A 22,191-nucleotide genomic window follows, 5' to 3' on the forward strand; every position below is an offset into this window, starting at 1 on the left:
CTAGCATATTCCAACCAAGGGCAGGCAACCAAAGGCTCCTTGTCTAGGAAAGGAAATAAAGAATATGAGGAAACAAATTAAAAAATGAGGGTGAAAGATGCATGTGATGGGAATTCTACAAGACCGAACCAGACATAAGGTGGCAATATATGCTTAATGGAGCAGGACTAATCATAGGCTTACAATCCAAGGTGATCAAGGGTGATAGCAGACTGACTTGCAAAAACCTTTCAATCCTCCCACGATCCAAGGGAGCTGCCAGAGGATTGGAAAGTGGCATACATAGCACCTCTGACTAAACGAATGGTGCAACTAGTAACTACGGGTGGGTCAATTTGACATCAAATAAAAGTAAAATACTGCAGACGCTGAAAATCTGAAATAAAGGGAGAAAATGTTGTAGAAACTCAGCAAGTCTGGCAGTATCTGAGGAGGGAAGACTAAATGTTTCAAGACAATCTGACTTTGGCATAACAGTCTGACATCTGTATTGGGTAAGCTCTTAGAATCAATAATCAGACAAAACAAAAATCAACAAGCATTAAAAGTTTGAGTTAGTTAAGGAGAACCAGCATAATTTGTGTTTGATTAATTTAACACAAAGTTGGAGGACGAAACGTAACAAGATGTCCATTTAGATTTGAGGAAAGCTTTTGACTATGCGCCACACAAAGACTAGTTAACAAAACTGAGTCTCAAGAAAAAGAAGGATCAATGTCAATGATTAAAAAAAATAGAAAACATGATTTGATTGTAAAATGGTTAACTGTCAGACTGAGTAGTGAGTGGTGTTTCCCAAAGGTCAGTGCCGGGACTACTGCTTTTTCTGATATAGATGCATCTTGAACTTGATATTGGAATACAGCTTAAAATGTCAGAAGTTGCTGATGTTACAAACTTGAAGCTATGGTACGCAGTGAGGATGGTACAAACTGACTGCAACCAGATACGGATGCTCCAAGGGAAAGGGCAGACAAGTAGCATATGGAATTTATTGGAAATTCTGCATTTTGGCAGTAGTGAGAGTGAGAGAGCACGAGCAAAAGTGCAGGCAATTGTGGATGAAAGGCGTAATTCTGAAGAGTATGGGGAGACAGAAGGACCTTGGAGTAACTACGTTAATCTTTAAAGGTAGCACAAGGTGATGAGAGAAGGGGTAACAAACTACATAAATTCATTCACTATTCACAAATAGGCTATTGAGTACAAAAGCAGGAAAGCTATGCTGAACCTTTGTATAGCTCTGGTGAATCACAACCAGAGGAATGCAGCCAGCTTTTGTCACTCCAATTTAGGAAGGGTTTAGGCTCCCTGAGAGGGTGCACAGGAGATTTACTAGAATGGCTCCAGGGATGAGGGATTTTAGCGAGAAAGTTCAGCTGGAGAAGGTGGGGTAGGTAGGAAAGGGGCCTTCAGGAATGCATGACAGAGGTGTACCAGGATACAACAGATTTACTTGGGGTGATACACAGGGTCACAGTTTAGCATCGCATCAGGAAGATAGCATCTCAGATAGCAAACCACTCCCTCAATACTGCACTAGACTGTTCTGCTAATGACTTAGAGTGGGACCTGAACCTTCTGATTCACGATGTGGAGATGCCATTGTTGGGCTGGGGTGGACAAAGTTAAAACTCACATGACACCAGGTTATAATCCAACAGGTTGATGTGAAAATACAAGCTTTTGGAATGCTGCCCCTTTGTCAGATAACTGGTATCATGGGATTTTTAACTGTGTCATGTGATTCACAGCCGCGAGTGTTGGTCACAACTGATGGAATAGGACTGAAGACAGTTTTGCTGAGAATGGTAGTGAAACTAAGGGACTCGAGTCTGAGTTAAGTCGCACTAGATTTAGTTTGTGGTTCTCATCTCAAAACCAGTTAAAGTCCATGAGGGAACAAGAGGCAAAGAGAGAAGCAGGTCTGTGGACTCTTGGTCTTCATAAATGAAGAAGGAGGTGAACAAGGATGAATTTCAAGACAGTAAGAGGTTAAGACAGAAGCCAAGTCTCACAAAGAGCTTCCATCCGAGCTTAACTATGAGCAATGCCATGGAGGGGAGGGGGGGGGGGGGGGGGGGGGGGGGGAGGCTACCACAGAATTGTAGAATTGTTACAGCAGGGAAGGAGATCAATTTGTTGTGTATTTCATTGGTGCTCTCCGTGGCAGTGATTTACTTAGGGCTGTTCTTCTCAAGTCTTTCTGTAGCACTGCATATTACTCATTTTCAGAAAATAATCCAATTCCCTCTCGAATACCTCCACTGAACCTGCCCCCACCGCGCACAGAGCCAATGCACTCCAGATCTGAATCATTCAGTGTGTGAAAATGTTCCTCCAGCTCTGTTGCTTCTTATGCCAGTTACCTTAAATCCAATCCTCTCATTCTGTCTCCTCCCATCAATGGAAACAGCTCAATCAAGCCTCCTCTCAAACTGCTTGTCACGAATGAACAGTCCCAACTTCTCCAATCTATCCATATAACTATTGTTCTTCATCCCTTAAACTCTTCTTGGGAATCTTGCTGCACCTTTTCTTACACCTTCACATTATTTCCAAAGTACAATGCTCAGAACATCCTGCCAGCCGTGACTGAACCAGTGCTCCTTATTGTTGTATTAGGTAGCTACAGTTGGACATAGTACAGCATGGAAGAAAGGCTTTTCAGCTCATTGTGTCCAAGCCGGTCATCAAACATCCAAGTATTCTCATCGTACTTCCTAGCACTTGGTCCATGGCCTTACATGAGCATTTTAACAGTTCATCTAAATACTTTGATGTCTTGAAGGTTATGGTTTTGACCACCCTTTCTAGCAGAGAGTTCCAGAAACCCACCACTCTCTGGTAAAAAATTAATTTCCTCAAATCCTCTCAAAATCTTCTGCTCCTTACCTTAAATTTATACCCTCTGGTTACTGAATCCTTTACTTGTCTCAATGTTTCTCCCTTTGTTATCCTAACTATGCCCCTCAATCAGGTACCCCCTTAGCCTATCCAGTCACTCTTCATAGCTGTACGGTCCTGGCAATATCCTGGTGAATCTCCTCTGCCACCCTTCCTTCAGTACAATCACATCCTTTCCATGGTGTGGTGGCCTGAACTGCACACAATACTCCAGCTGTGGTCTAACTAATGCTATCTTCAACTCCATCATAATCCCCTTGCTCTTGTATTCAATGTTCCAACTTAAAAACAAACATCCCATATTCCTTCTTAACCACTTTATCCTTCTGTCCTGCAGCCTTCCTGCACACCAAGTTCCCTCTGATCTTCCATACTTCCCAGGGTCCTACCATTTCATCAAGTACTCTCCTGCCTTGTGTAACCTCCCAAAATGCAACACCATACACTTTTCAGGATTAAATTTCTTTTGTCACTGTTTGGCCCGTCAGACCAGCCCACCTATATCATTCTGTAGCTGAAGGTTTTTCACCTTGTGATTTATGACATTATCAATTTTCATGTTGTCTGCAAACTTACCGATGCTTCATCTCTAGATCATTAACATCATTAAATGAGTGTCATGAAAACCGTGGAAGAAAAGAATTGCATGCTCTCCACAAGTTAACCTGTCAAATAAAACTCCATCTGTTGCCTGAAAAAGCCAGTGCACTGAAGACACTGAAAAGGTGCCGCTCACTTGTGTGCAAATATAGTTATTTTCCGACTTATTAGTCAGCCATAAATCTATTCCAGCTAAAAATCTGAAAAGCACATAAATGCAGTAATTACAGCCAAAGCGTGTCTAGCATCAAATAAATAGGGGTTAGAATACTCCTGCTGAGCTCCAAACAACCAGCCTGACTGTGCAGTAATAGAAGGCTATGCAAATATAGGGAAAGAAATTCTATAAATGGGACTGTTGATGCAAATACTCCTTGGCACTGTGAATGTCACAATAATTAGGCAAATGAGAATGATAATCCCCTTCGTCTAACAATACTGCTTCTATACTTCAGATGCAGTGTTTTCGAACCAACTCGTGGGAAGTAACAGTCTCCTTAAATATATGCATCTAAAGTGCTGGTGCCTCAACTATTCAGTCACAAGTGATGACATGGAAAAAATACAGTTGAGTACATTCTAGTCAGACTTGCTGAAGATACGAAGTGGGAAAGCAAGTTGTGAGGTGGACACAGATGGTTATAGGCAGATTAAGTGAGCAGGTAAAAATGGAGTATAATATGGGGAAACATAGAATTTCAAAGAATCCCTACAATGTGGAAACAGGCCCTTCAGCCCAACAGGTCCACACCAATTCTCTGAAGAGTATCCCACCCAGACTCATTTCCCCTATTACTCTACACTTCCCCTGACTAATGCACCTAACCTACACATCCCGGAATACTATGGACAATTCAGCACAGCCAATTCACCTAACCTGCACATCTCTGGACTGTGGGAAGAAACCAGAGCACCCGGAGGAAACCCACACAGACATGGGAAGAATATGCAAACTCCATACAGACAGTTGCTTGATGCTAGAATTGAACCAGAGTCCTTGGCGCTGTGAGGCAGCAGTGCTAACCACTGAGCCGCAGTGCCATCCCATGAAGCTGCCTACTTGGTTGTTAAGACTACAAAAGCAAATTAATTAGAAGGAGGAAGAATGCTACAATATGGGAAGCTGTGCATCAGCATAAATGAAACAGGAAGCATTTAAAAAGGCAAATGGAACGCTGGCCTTGCCTTCATTGCAAGGAAGATGAGAGTGTAGAAACAGAGAAAGGACTCTGAATGCAGCACTTCAAGTAGGCAGCTTGCTGTCATCATCTCAAGGGCAACCAGTGACAGGCAATGAAGACTATTCCAGCTGATGACATCTGTGGGTGGCACGGTGGCTCAGTGGTTAGCACTGCTGCCTCACAGCGCCAGAGACCCGGGTTCATTTCCCACCTCAGGCGACTGTCTGTGTGGAGTTTGCACGTCCTCCCAGTGTCTGCGTGGGTTTCCTCTGGGTGCTCCGGTTTCCTCCCACAGTCCAAAGATGTGCAGGTAAGGTGAATTGGCCATGCTAAATTGCCCGTAGTGTGAGGTAAGGGGTAGATGTAGATGTAGATGTAGGGGTATGGGTGGGTTACGCTTCGGCGGGGCGGTGTGGACTTGTTGGGCCGAAGGGCCTGTTTCCACACTGTAAGTAATCTAATCTAATCTAATCTTCATCCCATAAGAGAATAGAGAAAAGGTCTTGCTACAACTGTACCTCTAGTTTGTTTCAGTGACTTGCACACAGCAAAAATCCTGATCACAAGGATTGAAATTGAGATCCCTGGGAAAGATGGGAATAAGTTTGGGGAAGTAACAATGCATTCAAGAACCTACACCTTATGTTCAACATAGATCTATGGAAAGACTGAACAAGTATGGGAAACACAGTCTTGTTTATTCTTTGATGGAGTGTGGGCCTCACTGGAAAGACCAAAACTTGTTATCCCTTCCCTATTGAGGTTGGTGTCATGCTCAGCTATTTCAGAGGGCAGTTAAGAGTGAAGCACATGGAGGCCAGACCAGATAAGGAGGCAGACTTCCTTCCCTCGATGACATTCATTAAACAGACGGATCCTGACAACAATTGACAGACGTTTCTGGTCACCATAACCGAGACTAACTTTCAGTTGAAAATGTGTTGCTGGAAAAGCGCAGCAGGTCAGGCAGCATCCATGGAGCAGGAGAATCGACGTTTCGGGCATAAGCCCTTCTTCAGGAATGAGGAGGGTGTGCCAAGCAGGCTAAGATAAAAGGTAGGGAGGTGGGACGTTGGAAATGCGATAGGTGGAAGTAGGTCAAGATGAGGGTGATAGGCCGGGGTGGGGGTCGGGAGGTCAGGAAGAAGATTGCAGGTTAGGAAGGCGGTGCTGAGTTCGAGGGTTGGGACTGAGACAAGGTGGGGGGAGGGGAAATGAGGAAACTGGAGAAATCTGAGTTCATCCCTTGTGGTTGGAGTGTTCCTAGGCGGAAGATGAGGCGCTCTCCCTCCAACTGTCATGTTGCCATGGTGTGGCGATGGAGGAGTCCAAGGACCTGCATGTCCTTGGTGGAGTGGGAGGGGGAGTTGAAGTGTTGAGCCACAGGGTGGTTGGGTTGGTTGGTCCAGGTGTCCCAGAGGTGTTCTCTGAAACGTTCCGCAAGTAGACGGCCTGTCTCCCCAATATAGAGGAGGCCACATCGGGTGCAGCGGATGCAGTAAATGATGTGTGTGGAGGTGCAGGTGAATTTGTGGCAGATATGGAAGGATCCCTTGGGGCCTTGGAGGGAAGTAAGGGGGGAGGGGGGGGCAGTTGCAGGGGAAGGTGGCGGGAGTGGAGGTTGGGTTGGTGGGGGGTGTGGGCCTGACAAGGGAGTCACAGAGGGAATGGTCTTTTCGGAATGCTGATAGGGGAGACAAGGGAGGCACGGTAGTAGTTTGGCGCACCGACCTTTACACCGCTGACGCTAAAAGCCAGCTTGCGGACATGTCCTCCTACTGCCCCCTTGACCATGATCCCACCTCCCACCACCAAACCATCATCTCCCAGACCATCCATAATCTCATCACCTCAGGGGATCTCCCATCCACCGCCTCTAACCTCATAGTCCCACAACCCCGCACCGCCCGTTTCTACCTCCTGCCTAAAATCCACAAACCTGACTGCCCCGGCCGACCCATTGTCTCAGCCTGCTCCTGCCCCACTGAACTCATCTCTGCGTACCTAGACACGGTCCTGTCCCCCTTTGTCCAAGAACTCCCCACCTAGGTTCGGGACACCACCTACACCCTCTACCTCCTCCATGATTTTCGCTTCCCTGGTACTCAAAGCCCTCCGCTTCTTCCTTTCCACTGACACCCTCCTTCGACTGACTGAACTGGTCCTCACTCTGAACAACTTCCCTTTCCAATCCTCCCACTTCCTCCAAACCAAAGGAGTAGCCATGGACACCCGCATGGGCCCCAGCTATGCCTGCCTCTTTGTAGGATATGTGGAACAGTCCATCTTCCGCAGCTACACTGGCACCACCCCCCCACCTTTTCCTCCGCTACATCGGTGACTAATGGTGCTGCCTCGTGCTCCCATGAGGAGGTTGAACAGTTCATCCACTTTCCCAATACTTTCCACACCGACCTCAAATTCACCTGGACCGTCTCAGACTCCCCCCTGCCCTTCTTAGACCTCTACATTTCTATCTCAGGCGAACGAATCAACATGGACATTTATTATAAACCGACCGACTCCCACAGTTACCTAGACTACACCTCCTCTCACCCTGCCCCCTGTAAAAACAGCATCTCGTATTCCTAATTCCTTTGTCTCCGTCGCATCTGCTCCCAGGAGGACCAGTTCCAATACCGAACAACCCAGATGGCCTCCTTCTTCAAAGACCGCAATTTCCCTCCAGACATGGTCGACGATGCTCTCCACCACATCTCTTCCACTTCCCGCTCCTCCACCCTTGAGCCCCGCCCCTCCAATCGCCACCAGGACAGAACCCCACTGGTCCTCACCTACCACCCCACCAACCTCCATATACATCATATCATCTGTCGTCATTTCCGCCACCTCCAAACGGACCCCACCACCAGGGATATATTTCCCTCCCCTCCCCTATCAGCGTTCCGAAAAGACCACTCCCTCCGTGACTCCCTTGTCAGGTCCACACCCCCCCACCAACCCAACCTCCACTCCCGGCACCTTCCCCTGCAACCGCAAGAAATGCAAAACTTGCGCCCACACCTCCCCCCTTACTTCCCTCCAAGGCCCCAAGGGATCCTTCCATATCTGCCATAAATTCACCTGCACCTCCACACACATCATTTACTGCACTCGCTGCACCAGATGTGGCCTCCTCTATATTGGGGAGACAGGCCGCCTACTTGCGGAACGTTTCAGAGAACACCTCTGAGACACCCAGACCAACCAACCCAACCACCCCGTGGATCAACACTTCAACTCCCCCTCTCACTCCACCAAGGACATGCAGGTCCTTGGACTCCTCCATCGCCCGACAATTGCAACACGACGGCTGGAGGAAGAGCGCCTCATCTTCCGCCTAGGAACCCTCCAACCACAAGGGATGAACTCGGATTTCTCCAGTTTCCTCATTTCCCCTCCCCCCACCTTGTCTCAGTCCCAACCCTCGAACTCAGCACCACCTTCCTAACCTGCAATCTTCTTCCTGACCTCTCCGCCCCCACCCCCACTCCGGCCTATCACCCTCACCTTGACCACCTTCCACCTATCGCATTTCCAACACCCCTCCCTCAAGTCCCTCCTCCCTACCTTTTATCTTAACCTGCTGGACACACTTTCCTCATTCCTGAAGAAGGGCTTATGCCCGAAACATCGATTCTCCTGTTCCTTGGATGCTGCCTGACCTGCTGCACTTTTCCAGCAACACATTTCCAGCTCTGATCTCCAGCATCTGCAGTCCTCACTTTCTCCTACTAACTTTCAGTTCCAGAGTTTTCTTTTTAAGAAACGAAATGAATTTAAACTGCACCAACTGTTGTGGTGGGGCTTGAATCCATGACCACTATGCTATCTGGATTAATATAATAGCATCATAACCAGGAAACCACCCCCAACATTGGCAAAATCAAGTGATTCAAACAGCTTGCCCACACAATAATAATCAATAATCACAACAATACAACTGTTGCTGTTTTGAACCAACATCCACTCTACCTGGGTCAAGAACCATCTTCCCAGCTGTATCCTTCTGATCTTCAGCTACTGACACACTGATGAAGCGACGGTGTCGCACAGGGCTGGTCCGAGTGGTACAGATTGGTTGGGGAATCAGGCGCGATGGCTGGCTCTCCTGACATTAAACAAAGGACATGCTCACCATCAGTGTTAGAGAAGCAAATCCTTTTACACATACAGGCTGTTTGTAGGCCAGTCACCAAGTTATTAAATTAGACCTGCCATGTCACACCCTTGGGTGATCACGCTCCAAAGGAAAGGGTGCCTGGAGTAGAATTTGCAATCACTAACTGCCCATATTGTTCACATTCCCACGTAGGAATCTACTAGTTGCTGCTCTCCAGATGAAGCCCAGTTCTTCCACAGAGTGGAAACATATCCTGGGACATTGGTGCTTATCACTAAATGGGCTGTCAGAGAGTAGTCACACTCTAATGTCTTATCAGGTCATTATCTCATCAGCAATTTGGGAGATTACTGTTGTGCTAGTCATCAAGTTCCTGAAATGTAAGGAGGTGGAGGATTATTTCCTTTGTTAACATGGATGCTGAACTCAACCACTCACCATCATGACAAGCCATTTTCTATCAGTCTATCTCCATCCATTACAATTCACTTCTGAACAAAATGATTTTACATCAACCCTCCTGGATGAGGAGTACTCACAAACATATAAAAACAAATGCCCAGAAGCAAGTGGACATCCAGGTACAGAAAGTTAACGACCGAGTGGGAAGCAGTTCACAGAGAAAGAGAAAGAGACATGCCAACTGCCTTCATTTTCACTGAGGACAGAACAGGGGCTGCTTCCTCTCACCTGAATAACTCCTGGAAAACCTCTAACCATCAGCTTGCAGAATACCACCCACCACCCCTCTCAAACTCCACCCCACGCAAATCAGCCATTCCACATCTTCAGAGACAGTCCTTCAGAACTTTGTATTCACTGTGGGTCAGAACAGAGCTTTCATTCAGGAGCTCATCAAGAGGAACAGAGATGACAGAAACCTCAGCTCTCTACATGCAGAAGTTTGAAATCCTATTGTGTAATGCTGGCAAATGTAACTGTTACTGCTTCCCAATAGCATCTTCCACTCTTCTCTCACTGCCAACAGTCTACAAGATGCCCTACTCACTCCTCAACCTGTTTGACACCACTTTTGACTGAAGGTTAATGCCAGACCCTGTGCACAGGGTGGGCTAGGATGGACAATTTAAGTGCTGTGCAACTTTGACACATTTGGGTATAAATCAATTTTGCTAAGTGAACAAAATTCGCAGATCCAATGCAACTTTGCAGTGGAACGCTGTAGGAGGTATGCTGCAATCACACTGGCGCTGCCAGAACAGACAGCACTCTGCTTACGTGCCCCATGCGCCCACCCCCCCGATTCCACATATTGTTGCTGGGCATTCCACATGCCCAGCAGCATGACTGGAACTGCCATCCCATCTGCATTATGCTGCAGAAGGAATCTTGGCCCTTTGAATCGTGTAATCAGGTGAAGCTTACTTTCACTCAACAAAAGGAGCTGTAAGATTTCCTTTCAGCAGCTGAGTTTCCTGTGGGCAGGGGAAACTTTGAACTCTAACGTAAAAGTGCAAAGAATCAGGGATGGCATTTTTGCACCAGGGGTTCTGACAAGGTCACAACAGGAGATCGAGAGAACTCCTGGAGAAACTGCAGGCATCTAACTACAGGTTCTCGAACAGAGATAATGATGAAACAGTCACCTGATTGAAGAGCTCATTGGTCAGGCCAAGGTAGTTATGCAGAGCCACGAATGTCACTCTCTGTAGCCGGACCATGATAATCTGGGAAAGATATAAAAATAATTCAGCAGTGAGTGGGTGCCTTTGGTTTAAGTAACCATCATAGAACACATTCGGTAGTATGAAACTGGAACTTTGCTGCAAGAAAACTTGTAGTCAAAGCCCTTTGTCTTGCACTCAATTAATGCCTGTCACCTTTTTGTTGAGTTCAAACAGGCCTAGAGAGTGCAAAGACCTCTTTCTGTGTGCAAACAGGGCCCCATGCTTTGTACCATGTAGCTTCCAATACATGCAAGTGTGCCACACTCAACCCAAATGACAACCCTCAATTAGCAATCAGTGTAATTCTTTACACACTCGGGATTATCTCGCAAATACAGTCCAATTGCAAAATCCTGCATACTGTTAGACACTATGTTGATTTTCAGCTATACTTAGTTTCATTTTGTTGTAATATGGCTCAGATGTTGCTCCTGATTGATCTCAAATGTGTGAAAAAAAAGCAAAGGATGTGGCTGTGCAAGTGGTTGCTGTGGCCATCACACTGTATCCTGATAAAATCAGAGGTGCAGATCAAAGGCACACAATGTGTTCCAGGGACTTTCAGACCTCACTTTTGCTGCCTTCTTATTTCTGTGTGTTAAAGCAAGAGTCAATATTTCAGTAACACACATATTGGCCCATAACTATTCCAAACAGGCACTCCGGTAATAGGCAAGAAACAATGCAACCGTATAGGAATCATTAAAAGGACACTCTTCTAATCTGGTTGAGAAACTTCAATTCAACTTATTCAATCTGATAAATTAGACAGGCAATGAAGAACCTACCATACTGCTCAATGAAAGTGAAATAGCTCATTTCAATACAGTGAATCTAAGCATCTTTCCTATCAAAATGGTCTGATGCCTTCAGCGTTTCAAGCCTGTTCCAATATTGATGGGCTTTCTGCAATCTAACTCCATTTATCAGCCAAAGCCCCATACCCTTTGGAATAACCAAAACCTTACAAATAACACTTGATCTTTCACCAATTGCTGTCTGCAGAATAATTCCAAGGTTCTACTAATCTCAAACAATTTTAAACTTCACTTCTGAAAGACTATCCTCCCTTAGCCTGAGACCCATCCAAACAGCAAAAATAGATTGCTTTCCATCTTCCTCCTCTGTTCCCCTTAATAGCTTCAATATTTTGAGTGAAGTCCAGGGGAACACAATCCTAGTTTGTTTATGGAAGATTCTTAATTCTCCAGATACAACCTGACCAGGGTACTGTAAGATCTGAAGCTTACTGCTAAGCCTCTAGGTGGGTCAGTGGTTAGCATTGCTGCCTCATAGTGCCATGGACCCAGCTTTGAATCCACCATTGGGTGTGACAGTCTGCGTGGAGTTTGCATCTTCTCCCTGTGTCCCTGTTTCCTCCCACAGTCCAAGGATGTGCAGGTCGGTGGCGTGGCATTGGAAAATTGCCCATAGTATACAGGGATGTGCAGACTATGTGGATTAGCCATGGTAAATGCAAGGTTAGAAGGATTGAGTTGGGGGGGGTTGGAATGCTCTTTGGAGCATCAGTAGGTTGAATTGCCTGCTCCACACTCTATGATACAAGACCCACATTCGACGAACCTTGGTTTATTTATCTCAGATGCTGCCAAACCTGCTGAGCTTTTCCAGCAACATCTGTGTTTGTTTACTTCTGCATCTGTTCACAACAGTTTAATGATCTACATACCTCTGCTGTTTATAGTTTTTCACCATTTAGAAAGTATTTTGTTCTATCCTTTTCATTTCCAAAGTAGATGACTGCATCTTTGCTCAGTGTCTCCATCTATCAAGGTCTCCACGTAATTTCATTATCATTTGCTTCTGTCTACACTGCTAACCAACATTGCCTGCCTTTGTGTCATCAGCAAATTTAGACATGTGGCTTTCTATCCCATCATCCAAGTTGTTCATAAATTTTGTGAATAGTTCAGACCAAAATGGATCCTACCTCCCCATTCAGTGCAAAGCAATCAACATACCTACCTAATGGAATTCATGCCCTAAACCCTCATTGTTCCTACTTTCCTACCCCTACCTGTCTTCCAAAGCTTTGACCATCATTTTCTCAATTCCATGAAATACACCTTAAAGTTTACCAGATTGAATCAAACAGAATTTGTAGAAAACACAACACATATTATATATGTATGTGTATAGGACTTGGATTCAGGGAAGCAGTTTTAATTTTCCTAACTTTGCAACAATATTATTGCCAAGTCCAGTACCTGTTAAGTTCAGGATTAAGGAGCACATGCTTGGTTTCTAGAAGAGTCCGAAACATAAGCTCCCTACTCCAAAACAACTGGCCTCAGCATTCCCTATAGACGTTAATCATGTTCAGTGAGGGCATACACACATTTATTTTTGCAGAAAAGGAATAAACGTTTGCTCAGCCAAAGCTCTCACCTGTACTACTCTGACCAGGCTTTCAGGATACTTCTCAAATATTGTCTGAAATGCCTCCACTGGTAAACAAAGCACAGTCGATTCTTCAGCTGCTCGAGCCGATACCGTCTTGTACGGTCGTTGGTGACCCTGGCAGAATTCAAAAGCACCCAGAATTATTTCCATCCCTCATTCAAGAACACACGGCACTCCCACAGACAATGCCTGCAAGTATTTCCACTCAAACTGCAAATCTGAGTGTGGATCACAAAGTCATTAGAACAAACCCAGACACTGGGTAAAACGTAAACTCCCAGAAACTGGAGCTAATAGCCACAATTATTTGAGAGTGTATTTGAATTTATCAATGGATTTCAGTAGATGTGCGAGGTTTTCAAAGTTTGAGGATTTGAGGCAATGATATTTACAAACAGTGAATGAGCAAGTGCAGCGAGTGGGGAGGAACTGCCAATCAAAACATCATGCTGAAACGCACTCACTTACCGTTATAACATCAAGAATGCTCAGCAAACTATGCACACTATCACCAGGGAAAATCTCCTTCACAACACACTCCTTTCCATCCTGCAGAAAAATACAAACAACAAAAAATATCTGCATGGTTCTAGGACTGCGAGAGGCTGAGAATCCTGTTCTACAGTCACACCCCACACAATGATAAACCTTTACAAACACCTTCAATATCATATCCTTGCCCCCAAGGTCATAAGAAAAATAAAATTTAACAATAATGCCAGGATTTATCTCCTGCAAAAACGAAACCTTTCTTCATATTTGAATGCTACCTTGTGCAGAAAGACAGGCCTCTGGATTACAAAAAGGTTCTGTATTGCAGCTGAGTGTATCTTACAAATAAACATTCCCTCTTTAAAAAGGTGCGTTACATATGTCTCAGTGATGTAGACAGAGGCCATTAGAGATTGTTCTATGACAGAAATGGGATATTTATTCAAGACTTCACCAGTATACTGAGGAGACAATGGTGTTCTGGTAATGCAACATCCTGTTAGCCCACAGACCCAGATTAATGGTCTGGTTAAATGGTTTAAGTTATGCCAGTTGCTAGAACTTAAACTCTATTACTAAATCTTGCATTATGAAGCTAGTGTATGGTGACCATCAATAGTTGTTGAAAGGCTCAATCTGCTGCTTGGACTCAGTTTGGCCGGGATGTGACACCAGACCCAGAGGAATGTGGCTGATTCTTACTGCGCTCTGAAATAGTTTGGGCAAACCACTCAGTTCGAGGCAACTGAGGACAGGCGATGAATGCTGGCCATCCCATGGAAACATTAAAACTCTCTACTTTCCCAACCTCTATTAAGAAACTCTGCTGTTCCTATACAGTCCTGTGCATGAACTCCCCACTAACCACTTCAACGCATTCCCTTTTTACTGTTTTAATGGCCCGTTTCATCCACTCTGACACACCTAGATTCAACCAGCCCCCCCCTCCCCTGCGGAAACCCCCACATCACCCCTCGCCTTTCCCATTCATCAAGCTGCTTTCTCTTGGATGGTGTTGAGCTTCGAGTGTAATTGAAGCTGCACCCATGCAGGCAAGTGGAGAACATTCCATCATCTGCTTGATCTGTGACTTGGAGTTGGTGCACAAGATTTAAGGCAGCAGGAGGTGAGTACCTTCCTGACAGAACTCCTAGTGTCCCCAGTTAGGACCAGAATCAAGAGCACAGCAAGCACATTTCTAAAAGGAGCTGTCCAATCATTATAACATTGCAGTGTTAGTACAATTCAGTATAAAGGATATTCTGTTTGCTTTGAATCAATGAGCTCCTTTAAAATTTACTACATTAAAAATCAGTTGAGCTAATACCTGACAGAAAATAGTGAGCAGCCACTTGTGTGTCTTTCTCTAGGCCAAACTTACAGTTCCCATCAGGCTGAGCTCCAGCTTGCCATCTTGTACCACGTAGATGCTGTTGTCTGCCTGACCCAGTCGGAAGACGTACTCCCCCTGTTGGAACTGCTGGAAGACCATGTGTTTACACAGCTCCAGAAACAGAGGCTTCTCAAAATGGCCAAGAACTCTACAGGGGGCAAGAAATATCAACATTAGATACTGACCCTATCGGACCCTGTATTTTGGCAGTTATTAGATTTTCAGGGTTTCAATGAATGAGTGCAATCTGAATAGTTAACATGTTGCTCAAGTGACAAAAAAAAGATATGTTTGGGTGCATATTGGAAATGTAGATATGGGTACACATTAAAGAGACTCGCTTGTGGCATAGTGGTAGTGTCCCGTCCCCGAATCTGGAGGCCCATGTTCAAGTCCCACCTGCTCCAAAGTTCTGTAATAACATCTCTGACCAGGATGCTTAGAAAAAAAAGCATCAACATACATTAGGTGTGTATTAAAGCTCTGGGCTAAACTTCTGGGGTTCTCTCTCTCTCCCTCTCCCTCTCACTTTCTCTATTTGTTTGCTTCCTGGAGAATTGCCAGTTCCCTCAAAATCCATTATGTTCTTGAGAACCTCTTCCCTTCCAGTCAGAAACGCTGCTGAAGTGAACCTGTGCTGGTTTCAGCCCACAGAATCATACAATGCCTCCAGTGTGCAAACAGATCACATGATCCTCCAAAGAGTTACCCACCCAGACCCATTCCCCTCCCCTATTACTCTACATTTCCCCTGACTAATGCACCTAATCTATACACCCCTGAACACCATGGGTAATTCAACATAGCCAATCCACCTAACCTGCACATCTTTGGATGGTGGGAGGAAACTGGAGCGCCCGGAGGGAACCCATGTAGACACGGGGAGAATATGCAAACTCCACACAAACACAATCATCCGAGGCTAGAATTGAACCCATATCGCTGGCGCTGCGAGGTAGCCGTGCGAACCATAGAGTCACCATGCCAATCTTTACTGCAAAGAAAGCTAAAAAGCTCTTCAACTGGGCTGACCTACTTGAACCCCGTTTCAATGTCCCTTTCCTCACTCAGAGGGGTCCTGGGTTACAATCATCCTTAGATTCCAGTGAACTATGTTTTGCACAGCATAGCCTGCATATCAACATGCCTCAAATGGTACAATTAGAGTATAATTAACTGCAAGAATATTTACATTTACACCACTGAATCTGCTGGGATAGGTGGAGTGAATCAAATTTCCTTCAGAAAACTGAAATAAAGCTGCATGACACAAGTTCACTTGACTGGTTCCTGTAACGAAGGGGCTTGTCTTATGAAGAAAGGTTGAACTCATTGGAATTGCTGGAACCCCTTTCAGCTCCAGTGATTAAAAAGTGCCACATAAGAGATAATTGTTTGAAACATGCACATGGGATTGAGGATGATATACTAATGTGGATTGTGATGGTTAACAGACAGGTAACGCCGTAGATTCTGGGTAATCCAAGACGGAGGACGAGAGAAAATCATGGCTGAGAGAGCTGCTTCTTTTTTGAGGATTTTTCTTTCCCTGTGTTGGAGCTGATTTCCTCGATTTTGTGGAGCAGTAATTACTGTTTTGTAAGCTGTTTTGGAGAAAGATCAAAGCAAGGTAATTTAAAACAGGAGAGGGAGCAGGGACCACGTCGGAGGTGAAAAAAAAGCATCAGTGAACCTGCACAGCTGTCTGACCAAGCAGTGAACTTTCACAGACAACTGCCTCTGCTGTTCGTTTCAAATATCTCTGGGCATGGAGCTCTGTCTAAGAAAAATAAAGAAAGAGCAAACTTCACAGCTGACCTTGGAGAATCTCAATATGGGGAGTTCCTCACAGCAGGGCAACAGCTTAGCAGTTTATTCAATCTAATCATACACTGTTTGGAAATCTTTAAGGTGAGTAGGGCTTTTTAAAATATATTTATTCAGATCTGTCTCTAGATTAAATTGTTTTTAAAAATATAAAACATAGGTATTAAGTTAGCCTGGAGCAGTGGTTTTTTTTTAACCGCAGTAAGGCTGTGCTATATTCTGAGTCAGTAGGTTGTTAAGGTGCAGAGATAGTTTTTAGTGAGTGATTTGCTCTTTCTGTCGAATGTGAGAGATTACTGTTACTGATGATTATGACTGCAGGAAGTATGATTGGTTACAAATCCTATTGCATCGCATGGGCAGGTTGGAGCAGCAGCTCGAGGCAATGAGGAATATCCAGGAGCTCGGGGCTGTGATGGGTGGCACTTTCAGGAAGATAGACAAACCACAGATACAGTCAGGTAGGTGGGTTACCCACCACCCCCTCCCACCCCCCCCTCCCCTCCCACCCCCCCTCCCCCCAACTCCCGGGAAGGTAAGAGGGGGAGGTAGGTAGTGCAGGAGCTCCTGTGGCTACCCTTCATCTCAAACAAGTATGCTGTTTTGGTGATGGCCTCTCAGGGGAATGTAGCATTGACAGCCAGATTTCGGAGACTGGCTCAACTGTAAACAAGGGGTACGCAAGATTCCCAGAGATCAATTGGGATAGGGGACTGGCTAGTCAGAGGCACAGCCAGACATTTCTGTGGCCAATAAAGAGATGTCAGAATGATGTGTTGCCTCCCTGGAGCCAGAATCAAGGACGTCTTAGAGAATCATAGAATCCTTATAGTGTGGAAACAGGCCCTTCAGCCCAGCAGGTCCACACCGACCCTCTGAAGACTATCCCACCCAGACCCATTCCCCTATTACTCTACATTTCCCTCTGACTAATGCACCTAACACTATGGGCAATTTAGCATGGCCAATTCACCTGACCTGCACATCTTTGGACTGTGGGAGGAAACCGGAGCACCCGGAGGGAACCCATGTAGACACAGGGAGAATGTACAAACTCCACACAGACAGTCACCCGAGGCTGGAATCGAACCCGGGTCCCTGGCGTTGCGTGGCAGCAGTGCTCACCACTGAGCCACCACACCACCCCTCTTTTTAAGCAAAAATCAAACATGCCCCATCAATTCTACCTTGCTTCTAAATGAGGTTGTAAACGATCTGTAAGTAACCCCCTCCAGCCCCTTGAACGATACCAGTAATCCCCAAGGATCTCCACTTTGCTGAGGAACTGGTCTACTCGTAACCCAGCCCCTATCCCCCGGTTCAGGTCGCCTTGGTGAGACAGACCCAGATAGTGTTAATAACCAGGTGGGAGAACACTGTCTCAGAAGTTACTGAACAATAACGCCGAGGCAGAGTGCGCAGAACATTCTCAAAGGGGAAAGGGACCATCTGCAGGTCATTGAATACATTGGAACCAACAACATAGGAAGAGAAAAGGACGAGATTCTGCGCAGAGAATATAGGAAATTATGCAGAAATTTTAAAAAAAGAGATCCTCAAGAGAAGTAATACCTGGATTACTCCCAGTGCTATGAGCTAGTGAGGGTAGGAATGGGAGGATAAAGCAGATGAATGCATGGCTGAGGAGCTAGTGCAGGGGAGAAGAATTTTTGGATCATTGGAGTCTCTTCTGAGGTAGAAGTGACCTGTCTAAGGAGGACGGATTGCACCTGAATTGGAAGGAGACTGATATACAGGGAGGAAGATTTGCTAGAGCCACTGGGGAAGAGTTAAGCTAGTAGAGGGATAGGGATGGGGAATTAAGGGGTCTGAGGCTGGCGCAATTGGGAAAGGGAGGTGGTCAAATAGTCAAGGCACACAGGAGCAAAGCAGAGATTAAGGTAGATTAGATTAGATTCTCTACAGTGTGGAAACAGGCCCTTCAGCCCAACCAGTCCACACCGACCCTCCGAAGAGTAACCCACCCAGACCTATTTCCCTCTGACTAATGCACCTAACACTGTGGGTAATATAGCATGGCCAATTCACCTGACCTGCACATCTTCGGACTGAGAGGGGAAACCAGAGCACCCGGAGGAAACCCATGCAGACACAGGGAGAATGTGCAAACTCACACAGACAGTCGCCAGGGGCTTGAATCGAACCTGGGATCCTCATGCTGTGAGGCAGCAGTGCTAACCACTGAGCCACCGTGCCGCCTAAACCACTGACTGATTAATTAATCTGCATTTATTTCAATGTGAAAGGCCTACCAGGTAACGCAGATAACCACAGAGCATAGTTAGGAGCATGGGACTAGGATATCATAGCTATTACAGAGACATGGCTCAGGGATGGACAGGAATGGCAGTTTCATGTTCCAGAGTATTGATGCTATAGGAAGGATAGAAATGGGGAATGAGAGAGGAGGGAGAGTGGAGTTTTTAAATTAGGATTAACATTACTTCTATACTTCGGCAGAATATTCCAGGGACTACGTTCAGTGAAGTTATTTGGGTGGAACAGAGAAATAAAAAAGGGATGATCACCTTCTTGGGATTGCATTGGAATGGTCGGCCTAACATACAATGAACGGCTGAGGATCCTGGAATTGTATTCATTAGGGTTTAGAGGGTGAGGGGAGATCTAATAGAAACTTACAGTATAATGCATGGCTTAGAAAGGGTTTATGCTGGGAAGTTGTTTCCGTTAGGTGGGGAGACTAGGATCTGTGGGCACAGCCTTAGTATTAGAGGGGGTCTACTTAGAACAGAGACATTTCTTCAGCCAGACAGTGGTGGGCCTGTGGAATTCATTGCCACGGAGCACAGTGGAGGTGGAGACGTTAAATGTCTTCAAGGCAGAGATTGATAAATTCTTGATCTTGCAAGGAATTAAGGGCTACGGGGAGAATGCAGGTAAGTGGAGTTGAAATGCCCATCAGCCATGATTAAATGGCAGATTAGACTCGATGGGCTGAATGGCCTTACTTCCACTCCTATGTCTTACGGTATTATAGATTCCCCAATAACCAGCCAGAAGTTGAGAAGCAAATTTGTAAGGAGATCTCAGTTAACTGTAAGAATAATAGGGTGGTAATGGTAGGGGATTTTAACTTTTCCAAACATAGACTGGGACTGCCATAGTGTTAAAGGATTGGATGTAGAGAAATTTGTTAAGTATGTATAAGACAATTTTCTGATTCAGTATGTGGATGTATCTACTAGAGAAGGAGCAAACTTTAACCTCCTGTTGGGAAATAAGGCAGGACAGGTGACTGAGGGGTCAGTGGGGGAGCACTTTGGAGCAAATGTGCATAATTCTATTAGTTTTAAAACAGTGATGAAAAAGGATAGACCAGATCTAAAAGTTGAAGTTCTAAATTGGAGGAAGGCCAATTTTGAGGGTATGGGGCAAGGACTTTTAAAAGCTGATTGGGGGCAGATGTTCACAGGTAAAGGGATAGCTGGAAAATGGGAAGCCTTTGGGAATTAGATAACGAGAATCCAAAGACAGTGTGGTGCTGTCAGGGTGAAAAGAAAGGATGGTCGGCATAGGGCATGCTGGATGACTAGAGAAATTGAGGATCTGGTCAAGTATAAGGAACCATATGTCAGGTATGGACAGCTTATAATCCCTAGAGGAGTATAAGCTTAGTAGGGGTATGCTTAAGAGGGAAATCAGGAGGGCAAAAAGGGGACATGAGATAGCGTTAACAAATAGGGTTAAGGAGAATGCAAAAGAGTTTCTACAAATAAATTAAGGACAAAAGAGTAATTAGGGAGAGAATAGGGCTCCTCAAAGATCAACAAGGTAGCCTTTGTGTGGAGCCGCAAGAAATGGGGGAGATACTAAAGTAGTATTTTGCATCAGTGTTTACTGTGGAGAAGGACATGGAAGCTAGAGAGCTTGGGGAAACATAATAGTGATATTTTGAAAAGTGTCCATATTACAGAGGATGAGGTGCTGGACATCTTAAAATACATTAAGGTAGATAAATCCCCAGGACCTGATCAGGACCTGGAACTTTGTGGGAAGCTAGGGAAGTGATTGCTGGGTCCCTGGTGGAGATATTTGGATAAGTGAAAGTCACAGGTGAGATGCCAGAAGATTGGAGGTTGGCTAACGTGGTGCCACTATTTAAGAAAAGTGATAAGGAAAAGCTAGGGAACTATAGACCAGTGAGCCTGACATTGGTAGTGGGCAAGTTGTCGGGGTCCTGAGGGACAGGATTTACATGCATTCGGAAAGGCAAGGACTGATTAGGGATAGTCAACATGGCTTTGTGTGTGGGAAGTCATGTCTCACAAACTTGATTGAGTTTTTTGAAGAAGTAACAAAAAGGATTGATGAGGGCAGAGTGGTAGATGTGATCTCTATAGAAAGGCGTAAGACAAAGTTCCCCATGGGAGACTGGTTAGCAAGGTTAGATCTTACGGAATACAAGGAGAACTAGCTCAAAGGTAGAAGACAGAGGGTGGTGGCAGAGGATTACTTTTCACACTGGGGGCCTGTGACCAATGGAGTGTCATAGGTATTGGTGCTGGGTTCACTGGTTTTTGTAATTTATAAAAATGATTTGGATGTGAATTTGGGGGTATGGTTAGAAAATTTGCAGATGACACCAAAATTGGTGGTGTAGTGGACAGCGAAGGTTACCTCAGACCTTGATCAGATGGGCCAATGGGCTGTGGAGTGGCAAACAGAATTTAATTTAGATAAATGTGAGGTGCTATATTTTGGCAGTGTAAATCAGGGCAGGACTTATACACTTAATGGTAAGGTCCTCATGGGTGTAGTGAACAACGAGGCCTTGGAATGCAGGTTCACAGTTCCTTGAAAAATGGAGTTGCAGGTAGGCAGGGTGGTGAAGGTGTCATTTGGTCAGTGCACTACGTATAGGAGTTGGGAGGTCATATCCTGTCCAGCTGTCACATTAGTTAGGCCACTTCTGGAATACTGTATTCAATCTTGGACTCTCTGGTTTGGAAAGATGTTGTGAAACTTGAAAGGTGCAGAAAAGATTTACAAGGATGTGCCAGGGTTGGAGGAATTGCGCGTTAGGGAGAGGTTGAATATGCTGGGGCTGTTTTCCCTGGAGCGTCAGAGGCTGAGGGGTGACCTTACAGGGGTCTTTTCCCTGTGGTGGGGGAGTCCAGAACTGGAGGACATCAATTTAAGGTAAGAGGGGGAAGATTTAAAAGGGACCTAAGGGGCAACTTTTTCATGCAGAGAGTGGTGTATGTATGGAATGAGCTGCCAGAGGAAGTGGTGGAGGCTGGTACAATGACAACATTTAAATGGCATCTGGATGGGTATATGAATAGGAAGGGTTTAGATAAATATGGGCCAAGTGCTGGAAAATGGGACTAGATCAATTTAGGATATCTGTTCGGGATGGACGAGTTATAACGAAGGGTCTGAATGTCGATACGATGTTAGGTATAAATTGGTCTTTTGCAGAATGGAAAGCAGTAACAAACGGGGCATTGCAGGGATCAGTCCTTGGGCCCTCATCAAACATAATACTTATCAACAACTTGGATGATGGAATCG

General features: G+C 45.3%; 1 protein-coding gene across 9 annotated transcripts in view; it reads right to left on the reverse strand.

Moving 5' to 3' along the window:
* Window positions 1-22,191, reverse strand: part of pnpla6 (patatin-like phospholipase domain containing 6) — a 224,021-nt gene that overhangs the window by 131,982 nt on the left and 69,848 nt on the right. For all 9 annotated transcript variants that reach the window (XM_072564052.1, XM_072564051.1, XM_072564054.1 and 6 more), the window contains 5 exons: window positions 14,797-14,956; window positions 13,392-13,472; window positions 12,909-13,037; window positions 10,419-10,499; window positions 8,664-8,799 (listed from right to left, as the gene is read on the reverse strand). In XM_072564052.1, coding sequence (XP_072420153.1) covers window positions 8,664-8,799; window positions 10,419-10,499; window positions 12,909-13,037; window positions 13,392-13,472; window positions 14,797-14,956 — 587 coding nt within the window. The remainder of the gene's footprint in view (window positions 1-8,663; window positions 8,800-10,418; window positions 10,500-12,908; window positions 13,038-13,391; window positions 13,473-14,796; window positions 14,957-22,191) is intronic.

Source organism: Chiloscyllium punctatum, chromosome 46, assembly GCF_047496795.1.
Source record: "Chiloscyllium punctatum isolate Juve2018m chromosome 46, sChiPun1.3, whole genome shotgun sequence".
NCBI lineage: Eukaryota > Metazoa > Chordata > Chondrichthyes > Orectolobiformes > Hemiscylliidae > Chiloscyllium > Chiloscyllium punctatum.